Source organism: Camelus dromedarius, chromosome 20 (assembly GCF_036321535.1).
Source record: "Camelus dromedarius isolate mCamDro1 chromosome 20, mCamDro1.pat, whole genome shotgun sequence".
Classification (NCBI taxonomy): domain Eukaryota; kingdom Metazoa; phylum Chordata; class Mammalia; order Artiodactyla; family Camelidae; genus Camelus; species Camelus dromedarius.
In genome coordinates, this window is record NC_087455.1 from 21,326,251 (window position 1) to 21,344,977 (window position 18,727).

At 33.8% G+C, this 18,727-nt stretch overlaps 1 protein-coding gene across 1 annotated transcript in view; it reads left to right on the forward strand.

Moving 5' to 3' along the window:
* CSMD3 (CUB and Sushi multiple domains 3) overlaps positions 1–18,727 on the forward strand; it is a 1,010,791-nt gene that overhangs the window by 562,815 nt on the left and 429,249 nt on the right. Inside the window, exon 13 of the mRNA XM_064476888.1 lies at positions 18,089–18,201. Coding sequence (XP_064332958.1) covers positions 18,089–18,201 — 113 coding nt within the window. The remainder of the gene's footprint in view (positions 1–18,088; positions 18,202–18,727) is intronic.

Sequence of the window (18,727 nt, forward strand, 5' to 3'; positions counted from 1 at the left end):
TGAACCACATAATTTGTTCTAATGTTCAAAACTATGTAGATAATCATGAAGTCTGATATAACTGTCAACGTTCTCTTTATAGAGCAAATTATTGTATTAATGATACAGAATGGTTATTAATTATTATTTTCAAAAAAATACCAAGTTCTCAAATGGATTTTCCTATACCATCAAATTCAAAGTTCACACTGAGTACATCTCCAGTAGGAATAAAAGTTAAAGCTTTATTCTGTGATCATTACCTTTTAGACTGTTCAATCACTGGGCCTACATTGGTCCCTTAGTGAGAGTGTAGGAGAACTAAGAGAGAGAAAGAAAAAGAATACATTATGTTTAAACAACCATAAGACTGTGAGATAAGTGTGCACACACACATGCACACACAAATTATTTAGTTGCAGGCCTTGTAATCTTATAAACATATATAAATATATATATACATAATGTTTTTGCAAAATTCATAATAAGAAGAAATAGGGCAATGATCTTTACTATGTAATTTTAAGTACTAAGAGGAAAACCTCTGTATAGTTTAAATATAGCCATACATTTTTTTTAAATGAACTCAAAAGAACCTCTTTGTAAACATGCCACAGTCCTTCAATTCCTGCATAACTTCTTCTTTTGAGAACTTTAAGCTCATTGTCATTTGACCTCAGTTGCCTCAAGAAAACAACTGGAATTTTTATTAGTGGATTTATTGTTCTTTTCAAAATTCTTATCAAATGCAGATGATGCTTCTTTGTCCTTTCATATTGGAAGACAGGGTGAATATATTTTTAAATCATTTTAAAAATCCCATATTGTATGAATTAGCAGATGAGGCGAGAAGTATGGGATAATTAAACAAAAGAAATAGGCTCACAATTGATTTTTTTTGAGGATGATCCCAAAGTTAGCTAGACAACATAAGACCAGATAAAGAACAAATATGTTGATGAGCTGTGCCCTTGTGACCCAAGTGAATAGTCAAGTGGAAATAGCTGTATCTCAGAGAGTAAGTTTCTGCTGTAGAAAGAAGAAAAATTACATTTTTCCTCTTCTCATATTCTTGTCATCATATTGTAGTTTGTATTGTAGTTCTATTTCATCATTTGTTATAATTTCTTCACTCTCAGAAGTTATATTAATTTTGCAAAATCTATGTGATTTTTTCCTGTATTTGTCTGTCTGTAGCCAGAAATGTGTTTCTTAAACATGCTTTTCTTACTCAGAACAAAAATCATACATTTCTGAAAATATTACTCCTGTTTCCTTGAGTAAGAATGACTACAATGGAACTTAACACCCACCTCCTAGAGGAGTTCAAATAAAAGCTGTGTGACTACAGAGATTTTACAAATTTGAAATTAGATCAGAAGTTCCTTTGAACTCTAAGACTCTGTGATAAGAGAACCTACTGAATTTGTATCCACCAAAGAAGCTAATATAAATTTGAGTATACTTGAAATATATTTTTTAAGAAGTTTAACTTTCTCAACTGCAATCCCACCCATCTGGACATCTACAGGGCCCAGAGTAAGAATGTAGGTGAAAACTCACATATCAAATGTCTAAGTATTAAAAGTTGTAAATCAGGCTGTATATTATTAAGTACAATATGTTCCCTCCTCCTACCTTGACATACATACTTTCATAACAACCTGGAAGGACAAGTTTAAATTTAGAAATCTAGGGCTTGTATGATTTCCTAGTTGAGACATAAAGGCAAAGGAAAATGGTCTCAGTCCTAGCCCACACTTGGCCACCCTCTCCTCCCAAACTCAGCTCCATTCTTCAGAATGCGTGTGAACTTGCCAGCCTGCATGGTCAAACTGTCCACACCTCCCTGCAGATACTGCCTCTGGGCCTACGTGTGTACATATGGATCATGTATTCTGGATCTGGGAATGTGGACCTGGAAAAGAAGCCAATGGAGGTCTAGGTAGCAGGGAATTGCAGGGTACCAGTTACCAGTGAGTTGTAGAACAGTACTTTTTAAATAAACTGTAAAATAGAAGATTTGTTTTTATTTCCAATCTATCTTAAACTGATCTTTTTGTAAAGTAAAAGGAAAATAAATTCATAGAAAAATGAAATAAAAACATAATAAATGCATTCCCATTTTTTTTGTTATGTAATTCACCAAATAAAATTACTCTTTCAAATTACTCTAGAAGTTTGAAAAACTCACTCCCAGTTTCTGTTCTTACCACATTGTGAGCTGGAAAAACCAGTCTAAGATATCATAAGAAAGTAGGCAGGCACATCCCTGGTCAAGAGGTGGATTATAGAATGGTCAGAGGAAGGGATCAGGAAAGGGGCCTATCTAGCTGAAGTTTAAAAACAGTATTGCATATGGCATGGTAAATTGTCAGGAAGTTATTTTGACCCCTGGGTGAGGAAATTTATTTTAAATAATGTTCTAATGGATAAAACTAGTCTCCGTTTAGACATTTTATTTAGCAATCTGTTTATTCGTCTATGTATTCCTTTTTTCCTTTTTTCTTAAGTGTAACCCATGTGCTGGAGAGTATCTTTTGGCACTAAAATTATTTTCTTAATAAATTTATTTTAAAATACTAAGTAGCTAGAAGTCAGAAAACATAGTAAAGAAATGGAAAATAAGTTTAACAGAGAGCCATGTAATCTTCTATTTGAAAGTATTTAATGAGAATGAATTTTTATTTAAGTTTATAAAAGTTCTTATTAATTTAATAAACACAGGATACATCACCTCTTTTTAAAGTACTTAACCAGATACGGAGCATTCCAGCCTGTTTTATTTAGGTCATAAGATTGAATTAATCATTGAAACTATATGGTATTTCCATTTCTCACTTTTTTTTCAGTATTTAGGTTCTAGAAGGAAAAATCAGTTGTCATATTCTATTCCATAAAAATGTAGTCCATAAAGTCATAAAATGTTCGACAGCTAAAATAACCCTTTAAAAATGAATTTATTATGAAAAGCTTTTTAAAATAATTGCTATAATTTCCTTCCTCTGAAGTACAAAGCACAATAGTTTTTGCAATTCTGTAACTTAAAAATAATTTGTATGCTGTATCTCTTCACCTTGAGACTTTGGTTCCAAAGAAATATTCATGGCAAAGTTATGAATAATAACAATTATTAAGTAACAGAGAATGCACTGTAATTGGACATTATATGCAGTACTAAATTCTCCAAATAAGTTTATCAGATGAAAATTCCTAAAATAATGTGAACTTAAGCTGCAAACTTAAATTCAAAGATCTGTTGCTTCTCCCATTGTTTGTACCATACTCCACTGCCCATCTGTGTCCTTTTCTCTCTCACTCTTGCACTTGTTCATTTTCTTTCCAGTGGAGTTACTTTAAGGGCAATTTTCTTCCTGCATTTTGAAATAGCATTTTTCATTCATGACAACTTCATTGTGATGTAGTGACAAGTATCAATAGAGACCAGAATATGAACTTGACCAGTTGATAATAATTTGGGTAATAGAGTTGAACCATCATGCTATTATCTTTTAAAAGCTGTTAAAAGAACTTAAAATTTTTCACAGATTGTTTTACATTTGGTATTTTCACATGTTTAAATTCACCCGATGGTGGAAATGGATGTAATAAATTTAAGAGAACTAATATGATGATAGTGCAATTACTATTACTGGCATTGAATTCAAGTCCATCCCTCATTTCATTTGCATAAAGAAGAGAGTAGATGTTGATTACTTGCCCACTCTTTCGTCTGTGTAGCATCAAACTGAGATAATTAGAAATGCATTCTATCCGGCAAGTGATTCTCTTTCCTTTTCCTGCCTTTTCTCTCACATGCTTTGCCTTTCTATTATTGGAGTCACAGTAACACTGTAAAGAATAATTGAGTGAAAACTTGCAAAATAAAAGACTAAAAATAGTCTTCTATTCCAAGATCTTCCTGGAAATTTTATGACTATGCACCGATATTGGATGGCACTGTATTTGAACAAACTTCTTGAAGAAGGTGAAAAAAACGCTATTTTGAATATCCAAACATGAATATTCTATCACTTTGAAATTCTGATTTCTCCTGAAAATCACTGTATAATTAAAATCTCATTCTGAGATATATGTTAATATAGGCTAACAACACTCTTCCCTGGGAAGTCTTCCCTTTCCTTTTATTTTAAATACACACACATACATGCACACACATATAATACTCTCTTGTGTTAATGTATTTTAAATAAATATTTTATTTATTCATTTTAATACTATTTAATAAATAATATACAGCAAAAGTAGTTCTCTTTGTATGTTCATAGATTATTGTTATTGCTCTCAGCTTATTGATCCATATATTTTGACAAGCTACTTAATCAAAGATACATTTTTCTAATTTCTTCTAACTACTCAACAATTTACCAAAATGCCACTTTGGTATCAGACTACTATACATGCTATTTGCCTTGAGCAAACTCTCCTACATCCAGGGACTTACACCTTCCCAAGTTTGCTCTTGTACCCCCTCTTAATAATGAAAAATTTAAATACCAACAAATACTATGAACTAAAGATAGAAGGGACTATATACTAAATATAGCAACAAGGTGATATTTTTAGAGATCAATGTCCACAGTACAAAAAGGAGTTGAAATATTGACGAATGAGAAAAACCCTTCACACTTTATATTAAACTTATTTTAAAAGACAAAGAAAAAACTTTTTTTTTTACTGTTATTTCTGCCTTGCACTCCTCCTAGTCCTCTTCCACTATACACATGCATACTCATACTCATTTTAAGTTCACAATCACAATTATTTTAAGTTCCTTGAGGGCAGGAACTATCTTCTGCTCATCTAGACTTGGTTATTTCTGAAAAGACAAGGGTTTTTTTTTCTCCCTATGACCAAAATACCTAACACGGAGCCTGGTGTTAACATTGTTAGGTGTTGCATGAATTATAATGGGAGAGGAAAAATTACTCTGCACTGAGACACATTTTGTGAAATACGTCAGCAGAAAGGGTATCTTTGCAGGCATTGGCAGAGATGTAGAAAGCTATGCAGGAGGACTACCTGGTGTCTTAGTCCATTCAGGTCACTATATTTTAAAAAATAGAATAGAATGGGTTGTTTATAAACAACATAAATGTGTTTTCTCACAGTTCTGGAGCCTGGAAGTCAGAGATCACAGTGCCAGCAGATTTGGTGTCTGCTGACAATCCACTTTTTGTTTCATAGATGGCCATCCTTTTACTGTGTTCACATATGGCAGATCGGGGCGGGGCTCTTTCTGGGGCCTCTTCATAAGGGCATCCCATTCATGAGGGCTCTGCCTTCATGCCCTAATCATCTCTCAAAGTTCCCGCCTTCAGATACCCTTACACTGGAGATTAGGTTTCAAAATATGAATTTAGGAGCAGAGGGACAGGTAGTCTCTTGCACTAGAGATTTCAACAGCACTCACTGATGTCACATCCAGGAAAAACAATCAAACTGACAGCAGCAGTTATTTCATCATGTGGACAAAATTTGATGTGTAGTCATTCAAATGACTTGCTACTTGGTAATAATAAATACTTACTCTAGGAATTTCAAAATTACTTTAGGCCATAGTATAAAATAACCTCTGTGACATCTGAGTACCAACAAAAAAAAATTAAATATAGGGAATAGTTTATTTTTTATGGTTCTTCATTATTTCTTCATTGTGGTTATAGCTACATTTTCTATTGTAAAAATACTGATGATTTTACTGGGGGAAAAAGCAGTTTACTATGATTTTTGTTTTGGTTTTCTTTTTATGTGTTTAATTTTATACTGTATGCAAATTGGATCAAATTGTCTAAACTAAAGAAGATTTTAGTTGGTGTTTTCTCTTTTAAATCAGGAATATTTGTACTGTGGTAGGCATTTCAAAAGTAGTTGTAGAAAAGAAATAGGAACAAAACATAGAAAGGGTATATAAATACATTAGCGTTCTTCCCACACGTGCCAACTGTTGTAAGCAAAGCGCCTTGTTAGGGTGCTAAATATTTAAATGAGGTACCCATAGGTGAATACAAAGATGTATATGCTGAGGTCTTGACCTCCAAATTCTCTTTCTAAAAAACAAGTTGTGATATAGAAATCTTATTTGTATATGTAAAAAGAACAATGCCAAACACTCTCACAACACATTATGCTTTTGAATTAGCCAATAAATTAAAACTCCTGAAGCCTAAGACCATAATGGAAATAAAATCCACAGTTACTGACTACTCAGTTACCTAAATGAGGTAACATTTATAATCTCATCATTCTATAGTACTTTATAGATTTTTATTTTAAAATCTGTACATTGTTCTTCTAGTATTTTGATCACTTTATTTTCTTCTTTATTTGCATTTTTTAAATTTTTTCAAGTTTACTGAGGTATAATTGGCAAATAAAAATATAAGGTATTTCAATGTGATGATTTTATGTTAGTACACATAGTGAAAGTATTCCTGCCATCAAGTTAATTAATACATCTATCACCTCATATATTTATCTTTTTTTATCTTTTTGGCGAGGACATTTAATCTACTTTTAGTAAATTTCAATTGTACAGTTTAGTGTTGTCAACTATGTTTATCATGTTGCACATTAGATCTTCAGATTTTATTCATCTTATAACTGAAAGTTTGTACACCTTTACCAACCTCAACCCATCATTTTCCTCACTCACCAATACCTGGCAACTCCTTTTCTACTCTCTGTTTCTATGAGTTAGACTCTTTTTTTGTTTGTTTGTTTACATTCCACATACATGATGCCATACAGTCAGTATTTTTGCCTTTCTCTGTATAGCTTGTATGGTTTATTTCACTTATTATAATGCCCTCCAGCTTCATCTATGTTGTTGCAAATGACAGAATTTCCTTATTTTTTAAGGCTGAATAATATTTTAGTGATTTTCTTGATCTATTCATCTATTGATGGACTCTTAAGTTGTTTCCATACCCATTATTATGAACAATACTGCAGTGAGCATGGGATTATAGATACCTCTTTGCAATAATGGTTTCATCTCCTTTGGATCTATACCCAGAAATGGGATTGCTGAATCATATTCTATATTTCTGTTTTGAAGAAACTTCATGCTGATTCGTAGTGGCTGGTACCAGTTTACATACCCACCAAGAGTGTACAAAAGTTCCTTTTTCTACACATTCCCATCAACATTTGTTATTTCTTGGCTTTTTGTTAGCCATCCTAACAGGTGTGAGTGAGGTGATACCACTTTTTTAATATTTTATTTTGTTTGTGAATTTTTTAGGGATTTTATTTATTTAATTAATTAATTAATTTATTTATTTATGTTAATGGAGGTACTGGGGATTGAACCCAGGACCTCGTGGATGCTAAGCATGTACTCTACCACTGAGCTCTACCCTCCCCCCTGTACTACTTTGTGATGTCACCCTAATGGTGATATTTCAGGGGTTGTTTTTAAACTAATTTTTTGTAGCCATTATCATCCTTAGTGAATTCTATGTATCCAGAAATGAAAGTATAAATCACCCTTGATAGCACTGTATTAGAAGAAAGAATATTGAATGCATTTCTATAAAAGGCAAAAGTTACATATGTGTATGGCAAAAAAATATGTTGGAATGTAGGACTACAGTTGTTATCTCTAATGGATGCACCCATATGCTTAGAGTGATTATAAAGAAAATCAAGCTTTGTGCATAATTGAAATTTAATAGATCCTGTCTTTTATATTTCACTTGAGTGCTTGAGGAATATTTCTGACTGCACTTCTTTAGGGCTTTTACTCTTTTATTCTAGTATGAAAGGACTGACTAGGAAGATTAGAATGCACTATGAATGCTGAGGTTACTCAGCTTGTAAATAAACACATATTAAAGAAATTTTTAAGTTTTCAGATAATAGGCTCAAAAAGATGTATTAAAAACATGTAGAAACTATTCACAGACACATTTGAGGGTTTTTTGAGACTGTTATAAGACTCTATCCTCTGTGGCCCAAAAGTACCCTTTACCATCAGGAAGGGGGAATATAATGTTGTCCAAAGCAGGTAGATCCTACAGTTTGAGTCTAAACCAAGGTCTTTGAAAGGATGTGGAGAGAAATTAGTCATTGAGTTTGCATGCAAAGAGCAGAATTTTAAGTGAGATACCCATTGTTGAGAAAATACAATTAAATATAAAATCACCTACCAAGCCAGTGAATCTTTTCCACAAAATATAGAAAAGAATGAATCAGTTTTACTGCTCAGTATGGATTAAATCAGATGGCGATGCACATGATAGGCAATCTGCTAAAGAGACTGCAAAAAGAGAAAAAAAATTCTAACCCATTTATATAAACAAGCAGATGCAATCCATTTCATACATGCTAATTATCCTTTTCAAAAGAAAAAATAAACTTCTCCTATCTTTATGACAAGTAGAAAGTTACATCCTGGAGCCAAGCACCTATGCTCTCACAGAAACAGGGTGACAGAGCACCATCTTTCTTCATGTTTACATTTCAAAGAAATGACTCCATGGCCTCCAAGACATTCTTGGTATACAAAACTGGTAAGAACTTTATTCAGCTTTTAAAACATTTACATACATCTGAAAGAAGCAGAAAAAGCAAGCATGTGTGATTTCAAGTTTTCTAAAAGAAATGCTAAAGAAAAGTAGAAGGAGGAGTTATTTTTTTCCTTTTGGTATTAGTGAGAATTTGATTTTTTTAGGTTCATATTTACACATAATTTTTATTTTTGTCTATTTTATAATAAAACTACAGTTTTCTAATTATCTATTGTTTCTACTTTCTCTTGGCAGTTTGCATTCGTCTAAATATACAGCAAGTGCACAGTAAAATACAAAGCAAAGCAATTATCAGGAATACAATAGAATGAATTTAAAAAATTCAGTACAGTATTAGCATTGAGGAATAACCTTTAAGTAGATTATACCAGTGGTGAATGGTTACAGCAGATATTTGATTAGCAGTGGCCAAAACTTTCCTTTCATCATACTTTGATTTTATAAATTTCTGTGATGTCTATATTGCTTATAATTTCAAACGATTAACCACTTGAGTATTATTTTGTAGTTCCTTATGAAATATTAGCCAATTCAATCCTACAGAGTAGCTTCCTTCTGGAGGCTGAATCTAAATTTTTAAGTAACTGTTTTCTTTCAAAAGCCCAATAAATTTCTCCTAAGTTCTCATCAATCACATAAGTAATATTACATTTACAGGATAATATGGGCCCTTCAGTAATTATTCATCTTTCCAAATAATTTTTCCCAGACAGGAAACACAAAGATACCCAGAGCCATTATCTAGTGTCATTACGAGACACCTATTTACGGGTAAATATTACACTTAGAGTGTTTAATGTACATGACTTTAATTGTTGTAAATCTTGAGGATAAACCCAGATGATGGGCCATTTTTGCATGGGTCCAAATCAATAATTATATTACTATAACAGTCAATTAAATCTCCATGAATAATAAACATCCACTTTTGTTTATTTATCTATACTTGTACTGGAAGGGACTTATATCTCAAAGTTAATCAAGGGACATTGGGACTGTCTTCTTCAGTCTTAATCTGTAAGTGCCAGATTTCTGTTTGTCTTGTATTTGATGCTTTTCACCCTGCATCTTCCTTTCAGTCAAACCAGTTAACACAACTACTTTGTGTGTGGGTGTGTATGAAATTTAGAGATTATCTGGATGCATATCAGTTACTTTTACTTTGGTATTATTTTAGAAAATGGTAAGAAGATGGTCTCAATTTTCTCTGCCAATAATTGCATTATTGCATTTATAAGACCAGAACATGTCTATACTGATATAAGAGAAAAATTATGCCTGACCAGTTAAACAGTTAGGGGAAAGCACTCCCACAGAGACAGGGAGACAGGAGTGCTGTCTCCTTTGATGATTACATTTCAAGAAGATGGCTTCCAAATCCTTGGAGAGATGTTCTTGGTTGTAGAAGATTTACATCTCAAAGGCAGAGAAAGGATTTCCAATTACAAGTTTTCTAAAGTGAATATTCTGAATAAAGTTACAACAGGAGCCTATAGTCAGTATAATATCCCTATAAAGTTTAGTTAAGCCAAGGGTAATGTTAAGGTTATCTTGGTCATTGGGAGTAGAATTAAGAGCTGTTTGGAAATAGTGACTCTGGGAAATTTTACTGAGAGTACAGAAAGAAGTAGTGTAACAAATAACATGTTTGGTTTTTAATGAAGTGTGATTCTTAAATAATTAAAATAATATTACTGTGAAAAGGACAGTAAAGGAGTTTATGAGAATCACAGTTTGCTAGAATACCTTCTTTTGGTTGATTTCAGTGCCATTATCAGTTGTTCTAGAACATTTCATTTTTCGGTTCTTTGTGGGAACCACTCTCCAGTCTCTCTAAGGGGCTGGCTTCACTTGGCAAACATGGACCCACCTTGATAGCCATATGGGTGATCAGCTACCCTTGAAAGGATTCCTCCAGCACAGGAACAGACCATCTATCCTCTAGAACACGTTTAGGTAGACAGAATATTATAGTCAGTAGACGTAGCATACTTCTTCCAGTGGGTCCTTGAAGGCCCTTATAGCTTTGTGTCTCAGGGCTTCTGTGAAAGAAAGAGGCCCTTTGAAGTAGTGAACATGATTGATTATGAGAGGATTAGCTTAAATTGGGCCCTGGACATGATCTCTGCCCCAGATTTCATGGGTCTGCCAAATATAGGTTCAAAGGGAAAAATACAATGCTTGCCTGCAGGGGTTGCTCTAATTTTCCGTGAGGCTAGAAGTAAATTTCTAGGCCATTTTCATCTAGTATATTGCTAAATCTTAGTGAATGAGTTCGATTCATCTTATGGGAATCTGTAAACATTTTCATAATTACTGGATGACAGCAGAAATAAGATTGCTTCCTCTCTCTGATTTGTTATACTCCAGTATACCAAACATAGAAAATATGTGTATTAAGAGAGACTTTACCGCTGCCTGAGTATTGGCACCAGACCATCCAGACACCATATACGCCCACCATAACCAGGTAGATTCTTCTACTTTCCACAAGCATTTATTCTATGAAGTCCAAATGCCACCAAGTTTCTGGTAAATTTGGTTGTGAAAACTGCCTATACATACCTTGGGAATGGTCTGTAAATAATTCTGCAGACAGATTGTTCATCTGTTAAATACGTTTTGAGTAACTTCACCTCTTAGGTAAATGTAATAAGACTCTAGCACCTTTAAAATCCCTCTTTTAGTTAGATGATTATGTTGGTGACACAACATTACTAACCAGGCAGGTAAGGACTGTTCTATAGGAATTAGTTTGTTGGATAATTCCCATAATTCAATCAAAGTTCATTTAGCCCCCCTTTTCAATCCATGTATATGTTTCCTTTTGTGAAGCTTATTTTTGGAAGTTGTTAAAAATTGCTTGTTGTATTAAATGTAAAGCTTCTAAGTTTGAAATCTGCCACATTTTAACAGTGGCTTTTACAGCTCTGTCAGCAAAATCATTGCCTTTAGAAGTTTTTATTCTGCCCTATATGAGCTCTACAATGGGTTACAGTTCTGAGCAGGCAGTTGTACAGCCTCTAACAAATCAGCTATCCATTCTTTATGAGATATTTTATTTCCCCTCAAAGTAGAGAATCCTCCATTTTTTTCCCAAATTTGTTCTGTTGTATGACAGACGCAAACACATATTTTATACATACATGTGTGTACACGTGTGTATATGTAGGTATATATATCAAGAATCACAAGTCTTGTTACTATTATTGACTAAGTTACTTATGCCAATTTAATTCTAGACAAAATAAAATCTTCCAAAATTTCACAACAAGTTATCAAAGCATAAAAGCCTTAACTTGGTCACTTTTATCTTGAGTATATGACTCTTTAGCTAACATTATTAAAGCAGCATTATGAATAAGACTATTAGACAAAAGATGTCAGGGCCTAGTGTTGTCTTTTATTTTACCATTGTACAATCACAATTATATATTTGATCAGGATCTGGTAAAAGACAGACAGGATTTGGGATATTTCATCTCCCAAACACAACATTAAGATTGAATAATAATGCTTATTTGTAGCTAGTCTGATGCTATAACACAAATTCTGGATTACATGCACTTATAAGATAGCTATCACAACAGCAAGGCATGAGAATAAGTCAAGTGACTGAAGATAAGGGCTTGAGCCTTTTAAAAGGTATGTCTGCTGCTGTCACAGCATCCCAGTATCACAGTGCCACAGCCTCCAGAAGAACTGAGAAACACGTTATTGATGTGTGGTCTTATCCCAACTTTTGAGTTAGAATTCCAAAAGTAGCATCTTTATTTTCATGACAAAATAAGAAGAAAGGCTTTTCAAAATTAAAAAAAAAAAAATCCCCAAAGCTGAGATGATAGCCAATTTTAGTTCAAAAGTCTCTTTAGATTCTACAGGCTAAATCATAGGATCTGAGCAGTTGTTACACAATTGCTCCATTAAAGGTTTTGCCTACTCTGCAAAAGCTGGGACAGTGTGCTAGCAGTCCTGGACATCACCTAAGCTGTTTTTTGTAATACGGTGTTTCTTCTGCAAAAGGGACTGACCTTATATTTAAACATTTAGGGGCCCTCAGCATCAATATATGCCCTAAATATTTAACCTCAGTTTGGCAATATTGCAATTTATCTCTTGAGGCCTTATGTCCTTGTGAAAGGAGGAGTTGTAACAAAGCCAAAGCATCAGTTTTGGTTCACTCATTAGTTTCCAAACCAGTTGTATATTGAATGCTTATAGATCCTTCTAGTGGGACAGTGTTCTCCAAGTTTTCTGCAAATGACTAGAGAAATAGTAGGAGAGTGTGGAAACTATTAAGGAATCCTTTGTCATAAATACTGGACTTCCTTCATAAGTAAAAACATCAGAATATAGACCTGTTTAGACAATAGGAATAGGAAAAAAAAAGCAGAATATAGATAGATTAGAGAAAAACTTTGCAGAGAGGTGGTACCAAAGTTATAATAGTTTTAGTACTAGGAACTACAAGTATTAATGGAACAATGAATTTATTTACTTCTTTAAGATCTTGTGTTAAGGTCACCCATCTTTATCAAATTTGCCTTCCTTTTTTTGCTAGTTTGGCAGCACTAATATTACAGGATGAGTGCCCTTTTATAATTATCCCGTATTTTTTAATTCATTCTGTAACTGGTTTTATTTCTTCTAATTGAGCTCTTGACAAAGGGTATTGTTTGACACATGGTCATGGCCTATGCTTTTGATAAGCTATTTCTACTGTTCTGTATCTCAAATTAAACTAGTATTATTATTCGAAGGCCCAAAGTGATTCATTGTTTTATTTCTGCTTAGGGTACTTTTCCAGCACGGTGTGACACTGCCACTCTCTACTAGATTCCTTCTCTTTCAGAAGGCATACATTAACCAAATAAGACACTTTTTTTCCCCAGGGCATTCCACAGACACTCCATACGGAGTATACAATATGGTAGTTTTAATTTGCATAGGAGATCTCTCTCCAGTAGGTTTACAGGAAAATCAGGAGAAAGTAAAAGCAAAAACAAAAACATGTTTCTCAGTCATGAGATCTATTCATGTGGGAACCACAGGAGAAAAGGAACATGTGTAAAGCTAATTCAAAATACCAGCAACCTGTATTGGTCTATCACCAGGTGGAAAATGAGATTTTCCGGAGCATTTTCATAAGTAGCACCTTTACCTACCAGAAAAAGCAAGGATATGGCAAAGTGAGGGAAAGTTATTCAAACATATATTTCATCAATTCCTACTGCTGAGATTCCCTCAATCTGTCAATTATAAGCCATTTGACAATTATTCCCTTGCTTTCTAGGCTTTCCTCATTCCCTTATTTCTGCAATTTCTGTATCCTCTGGAGTCTCTTTTTTCCAGTCCCTTTTCCAAAGTCCTCATTTTTTGGAATAATGACATATAGTTGTCTCATCTTCTTTGCTGCCTTCACAGATTGGCCATAGTAGAGGTTATTTCCTTTAGTAAATGATACCAAATGAACCATTAACACAGCAGTTTTTAACTTATTTTCTTCTTCTTACTTCTCTAGATTGCTCCCAAACTGAGTAACTGCTGCTAAGATTTGAGTAATAGTTTGTCTCTGCCAACCTACCCCTTTCCCATGATTTGAGCTTGGATAGTCAGCAAGAGAGCCAAAGCAAAGGATAGGACCAGGGGACAATTTTCATCTGTCTCTGAATCTAGGCCAGTAAATTTTGAGAAAGTCTTAACAAATTACTGATGGAAAATAATGGGAGCTTCACCTGTCTCCTGGATACAACACTGCAGTTTCTCCCAGATAAACTTTAGAGGAAAAGCTAGGACTCTCTTTCAATGGGTCAACCAATCCCTTAGTCCTTCCACAGTTGTAGAGGGTAGTGGATAGTTGCTATTTCTTGAGACGATGGGTCATCTTCCAACTCCCAATGTGTTTACTCCATCAAATAAGCAAAAGTCTGCTGGTTGCAGAATTCCCCACTGTAGCCTGTGCACAGCCCCAAGTATGGGGCTGAAAATTTAAGATGCACTGTGTAGAATTTCTGAAAACTTCTGAAAAACAGGGAAAGAAGCTTTCATATGAGTAATATCAGCTGGCAAGGAGGCTGGGTAGCTTCTCAGGGGTATCAGCTACACTGGTGACCAAAAAAAAAAGAGCTGGTTTTCCACACATTGTGACAAAGAAAAAAAAAGTGGTATTGTATGGCTCTTTGGCTTCTTTCCCATGTTTATATAATTACCAACCTAATATTTTTCTTTTCTTTTGCCTTTTGTCCAAGTAACTAGTGAAACTACTCTACACCTTATCACCTTTACATAGGGAAAGAGCCTTTTATTCAAGTTCTCAACTCTTTCCTAAATGCATCTCCTTATAATTTCTGCTTTCCAGATACATGGTGTGTATATGATAAGAACTCCTAGTAGTTGACTGTATGCTAAGAGATAGGATAGGCTCAGAGTGAGGATATGAGACTTAGAAGTTTGTGTTCTCAAATAGGGCAGGTAATTCAGTACCAGCTAAGGAAGTTGTGCTGTCATCCTTCTTTGTAGGGAAATCCACTGACAAAGGGAACCACATATCTAAAAGGTCATCACTTCCCTCTTCCCAGGAGTCTATTGGATGCAAGAAGGATAAAGAGATGCAGGGAGAGCAGAGGGAGCAGAGACTGCAATGAAAGGAAGAAGAGGGCTCTGTGAAAGAAAAAGCACCTTTAATTTAATTCTCACATTTCCTCTTCCATTCTTCTCAGTCTTTCATTCTGGCTATCCAAATCATTTTTAAGTTTATTCCTAAAATGATATCCATCCAATAAATGCCACTAATTAACTTGCTTTGAATGTGGCCCTCCTAAATTCCTCACAAATCTTGAATGACTGTCTTGTCAGGTATTCCAAATGTAACGGAGAGAAAGAACTGCAGGCAACCATTCTGGGCTTTCCATATTTTTTCATCATCAAAGCTAATCATGAACTTGAAGAGACTTTAGAGCCCAATTTACCCATATTTACTCAAGACTAAAATCTTAAATTTGGAGAGGGTAGTTCATCCAGCTAGTATTCCAAAAGAGCAAAGCACTAGAAAGGAGACTTTCTATAATTAAAGAGTCTTTTATACAACTCTTGTGTGGCCGCAAGAACTTCAGCTGGTCCACATACTTCAGGAACTGCCATTTGTATCCCATCCTCATCACCAAATTGTTGGAGAAATATAATTAAAAATAAAATCTCCTGCCAACCAAGTTAATTCTCTCCACAAAATGTAGGGCAAATGAAGCACATTTAATATTGAATAAGCATTAAACCAGACTGTGATGTGCATCATAGGCAATCCACTAAAGAGATTGCAAAGAGAGCTAAATCTTACTCTTTATATATCAGGCAGATAGAATCCATTTGCATACATAATAATTGTCCTTATCAAAAGGGAAAATAGAACTTCTGTCTTTATGACTAGTAGGAATTTAACATCATGGAGCTATGTACCTATACTTTAACTTGCACAGAAACAAGGAGACAGGGTGATATTTTTCTTGATGTTCACATTTCAAAGAGATAATACCAAGGCCTCCAAGAAAGACATTAATGTAAAGCGGAATTGACAAGATGTTTATTTAGCTTAAAAGATTTACATACATCTGTAAGAAAAACATCATTCATAATTTCAAGTTTTCCAAAGGAAATGCTAAAGAGAAAGGGGGATTGTTCTTTATTTTTTTATTTTAGAGAAAATTTAATTCAATCAATTTTAAGGTTTGTATTTATCCCTAAACTACCAATGGGTTGGGAACTAGGTAGAATCATGGCCAATAGGTTAACAACTTAGCAATGGAACAATTAGTCTAAATGTGTTAGCTGTTTTTTATGAATTGACAAAAGCTGGTAAAATAGTTCAGGACTGAGATAGATATAAGAGGGTATGATAAAGAGGACTAATGTAATCTTCTTATAAAAAACCCAATATTCACTATGAGATAGATTGTTGGCACACTTGATATGATGTAGCTGATGCACATCCTATAATTTTAAGCTTTCATGCCCGTTTCATAATGGATTGATTTTACTTTATTTCATGTCTCTAAGCTTGAGTCCTACCTCTTGCCAATTAACCTGTGTCTACTGTAGCTCAAAAGACTAGTACTTATGAACTCATCAGTTTGAAAATTGAAAGTTCTTGTGCCACAAAGTTTAATTGAAAGATGTTTTCAAATGATAATGTACATGTGTATGTATATGAATACATGTGGCGATACACATATATTACAAAGGAGAATGTATATGTGCATATATTTTATATTATAATAATTTTAAATTTGCTTTGGCAGAAAGAAGGTGAATATACTCTAAAATTCTAAAATATCTTACAGTATCTTTATATCTAACAATGTTCCTCCATATTATGCATAATTATAATTAAATCATAATATTTAACTGGGCTTATTTGTGATAGATTACCATAAATTCTGCAGCACCAGACATTGGTGACATAGCTGTATTGCAAAGGCAGTCTGCTGATGATGTTTTACTGCTTTAGTGTTTGACTAGTGAGCAGAACATTCTGCTGTCATAGCCCCTTCAAAGATATGGTCATCCATGCTGCCCTCTGCGGGTCTAATTATAGTACAGCTTCTCTCCAGGACACTGTGCTCTCTTAGGGTGCCCTTTTTATTTGTAAGGGAATCTGTATACCTTCTCTCCTCCTCATGTAATTTTTCAGAAATCTTCATGACTTTAGCAATAAATTAGGTAAACACTTAGTAATTTCTTCTTCTAAAAACCCATCTTTTTCATTTGTACTTTAGAATTCCTTAGCAGTGAATCCCATTTTTTTTTTTTCCCTCTCTCCATTCTTACCAGACTTTTCCCCTCAAGGTCTTATTTACTCATTTGCTTTTCTCCTTTATATGACCTTTGCCTTCATTTCAAATATGTGATTGAAACATTATTAATGACAGAGGAAACATTAAGTAATTTCCCTTGTTAGGGTTATAAAATTAGACATTACTGAATAAGATTATGAATGCATAGATTCAGTGATGCCACATCAAATTAGCAACATATTCTTCAAATTAAAACTATGTACAGTGTAACATACATGACATGGCCAGCCTGACATCAGTATTGCAAAGGATTATATTATATTCCCTGCAATTTTATTGTTTTGCAAAGTACTTAAATATTTTTCACAATGTTTCTTTAGAACAAAGCTCTGTGAAATTTGAGAGGTTAAAATGAAGTGCATTTCTAGTGTTAAAACAACAACTAAAATTTTTTTATAGATCCTTTTTTTTCTATTCAGTTCAAAAGGAAATACAAGATTGTCAATGGTCTAAAATTTAGTATCTTGCCTTAGGGATACGAAAGAGCTAACCTAGTTAAACACATAAAGTGGTACTTGTTTATAATAAACCTTGATCACTAAGTTGTGTTGTTTGTCTATTCCATTACATCAATACAGCCTTATAACTTTATATGACAGTTGTTTATTTCTAGCCAAGTAAGTATTAAGAAACACATCTGTCTCATAATTTTCATGCAGAGGGTGTTTTAATAACCCATTTCTCCTTTCTTTGTCCATCTCTTTTTAGGCTGACTGGAAGCTTTGTGCCAGACTTGATAGTGAGCATGAGTAACCAAATGTGGCTGCACCTTCAGACAGATGAAAGTGTCGGATCCGTTGGCTTCAAGGTTAACTACAAAGGTAATGATAAATTGCTACTATGGGAAATATGTTATCTTAATAACACCAGAGAATGCTTTTAAATTCAAGTTTAATTGCATCTACACAATCAAAGTTTCCCAGAATACAAGCAAGAATATATTTCAACAAAATACTTTCCTCCTTAAATTAACTACAAATGTTGATTTCACTTTTTTTAAAATAAAATTAAGGTTTTTTTTTTCCCTTTAAAATGTGTCTGTTTTGCATACCTCATCTCTCCCTGAGTCTGCTGTACAATCCCTATGCTTTAGTCACTCTGGACTCCTACCTAGCCTTCTCAGAACAGACAATGTAATTTTATACACTTTATACAAATTGCCTGGCAAAAAAGATCTACTAATTATTAAATACTTGAATACAAAGTAAAGGACTTAATTCCTTATAGAATCCAGGGTATCAATTATTATTATTTTTGTAATTCATCAGTGAGTCTCTCAGATCAAATGCATGGTCCTAGTATTCAGATGATTACCTCTTATGTAAATTATAGACCACATATGTGTTA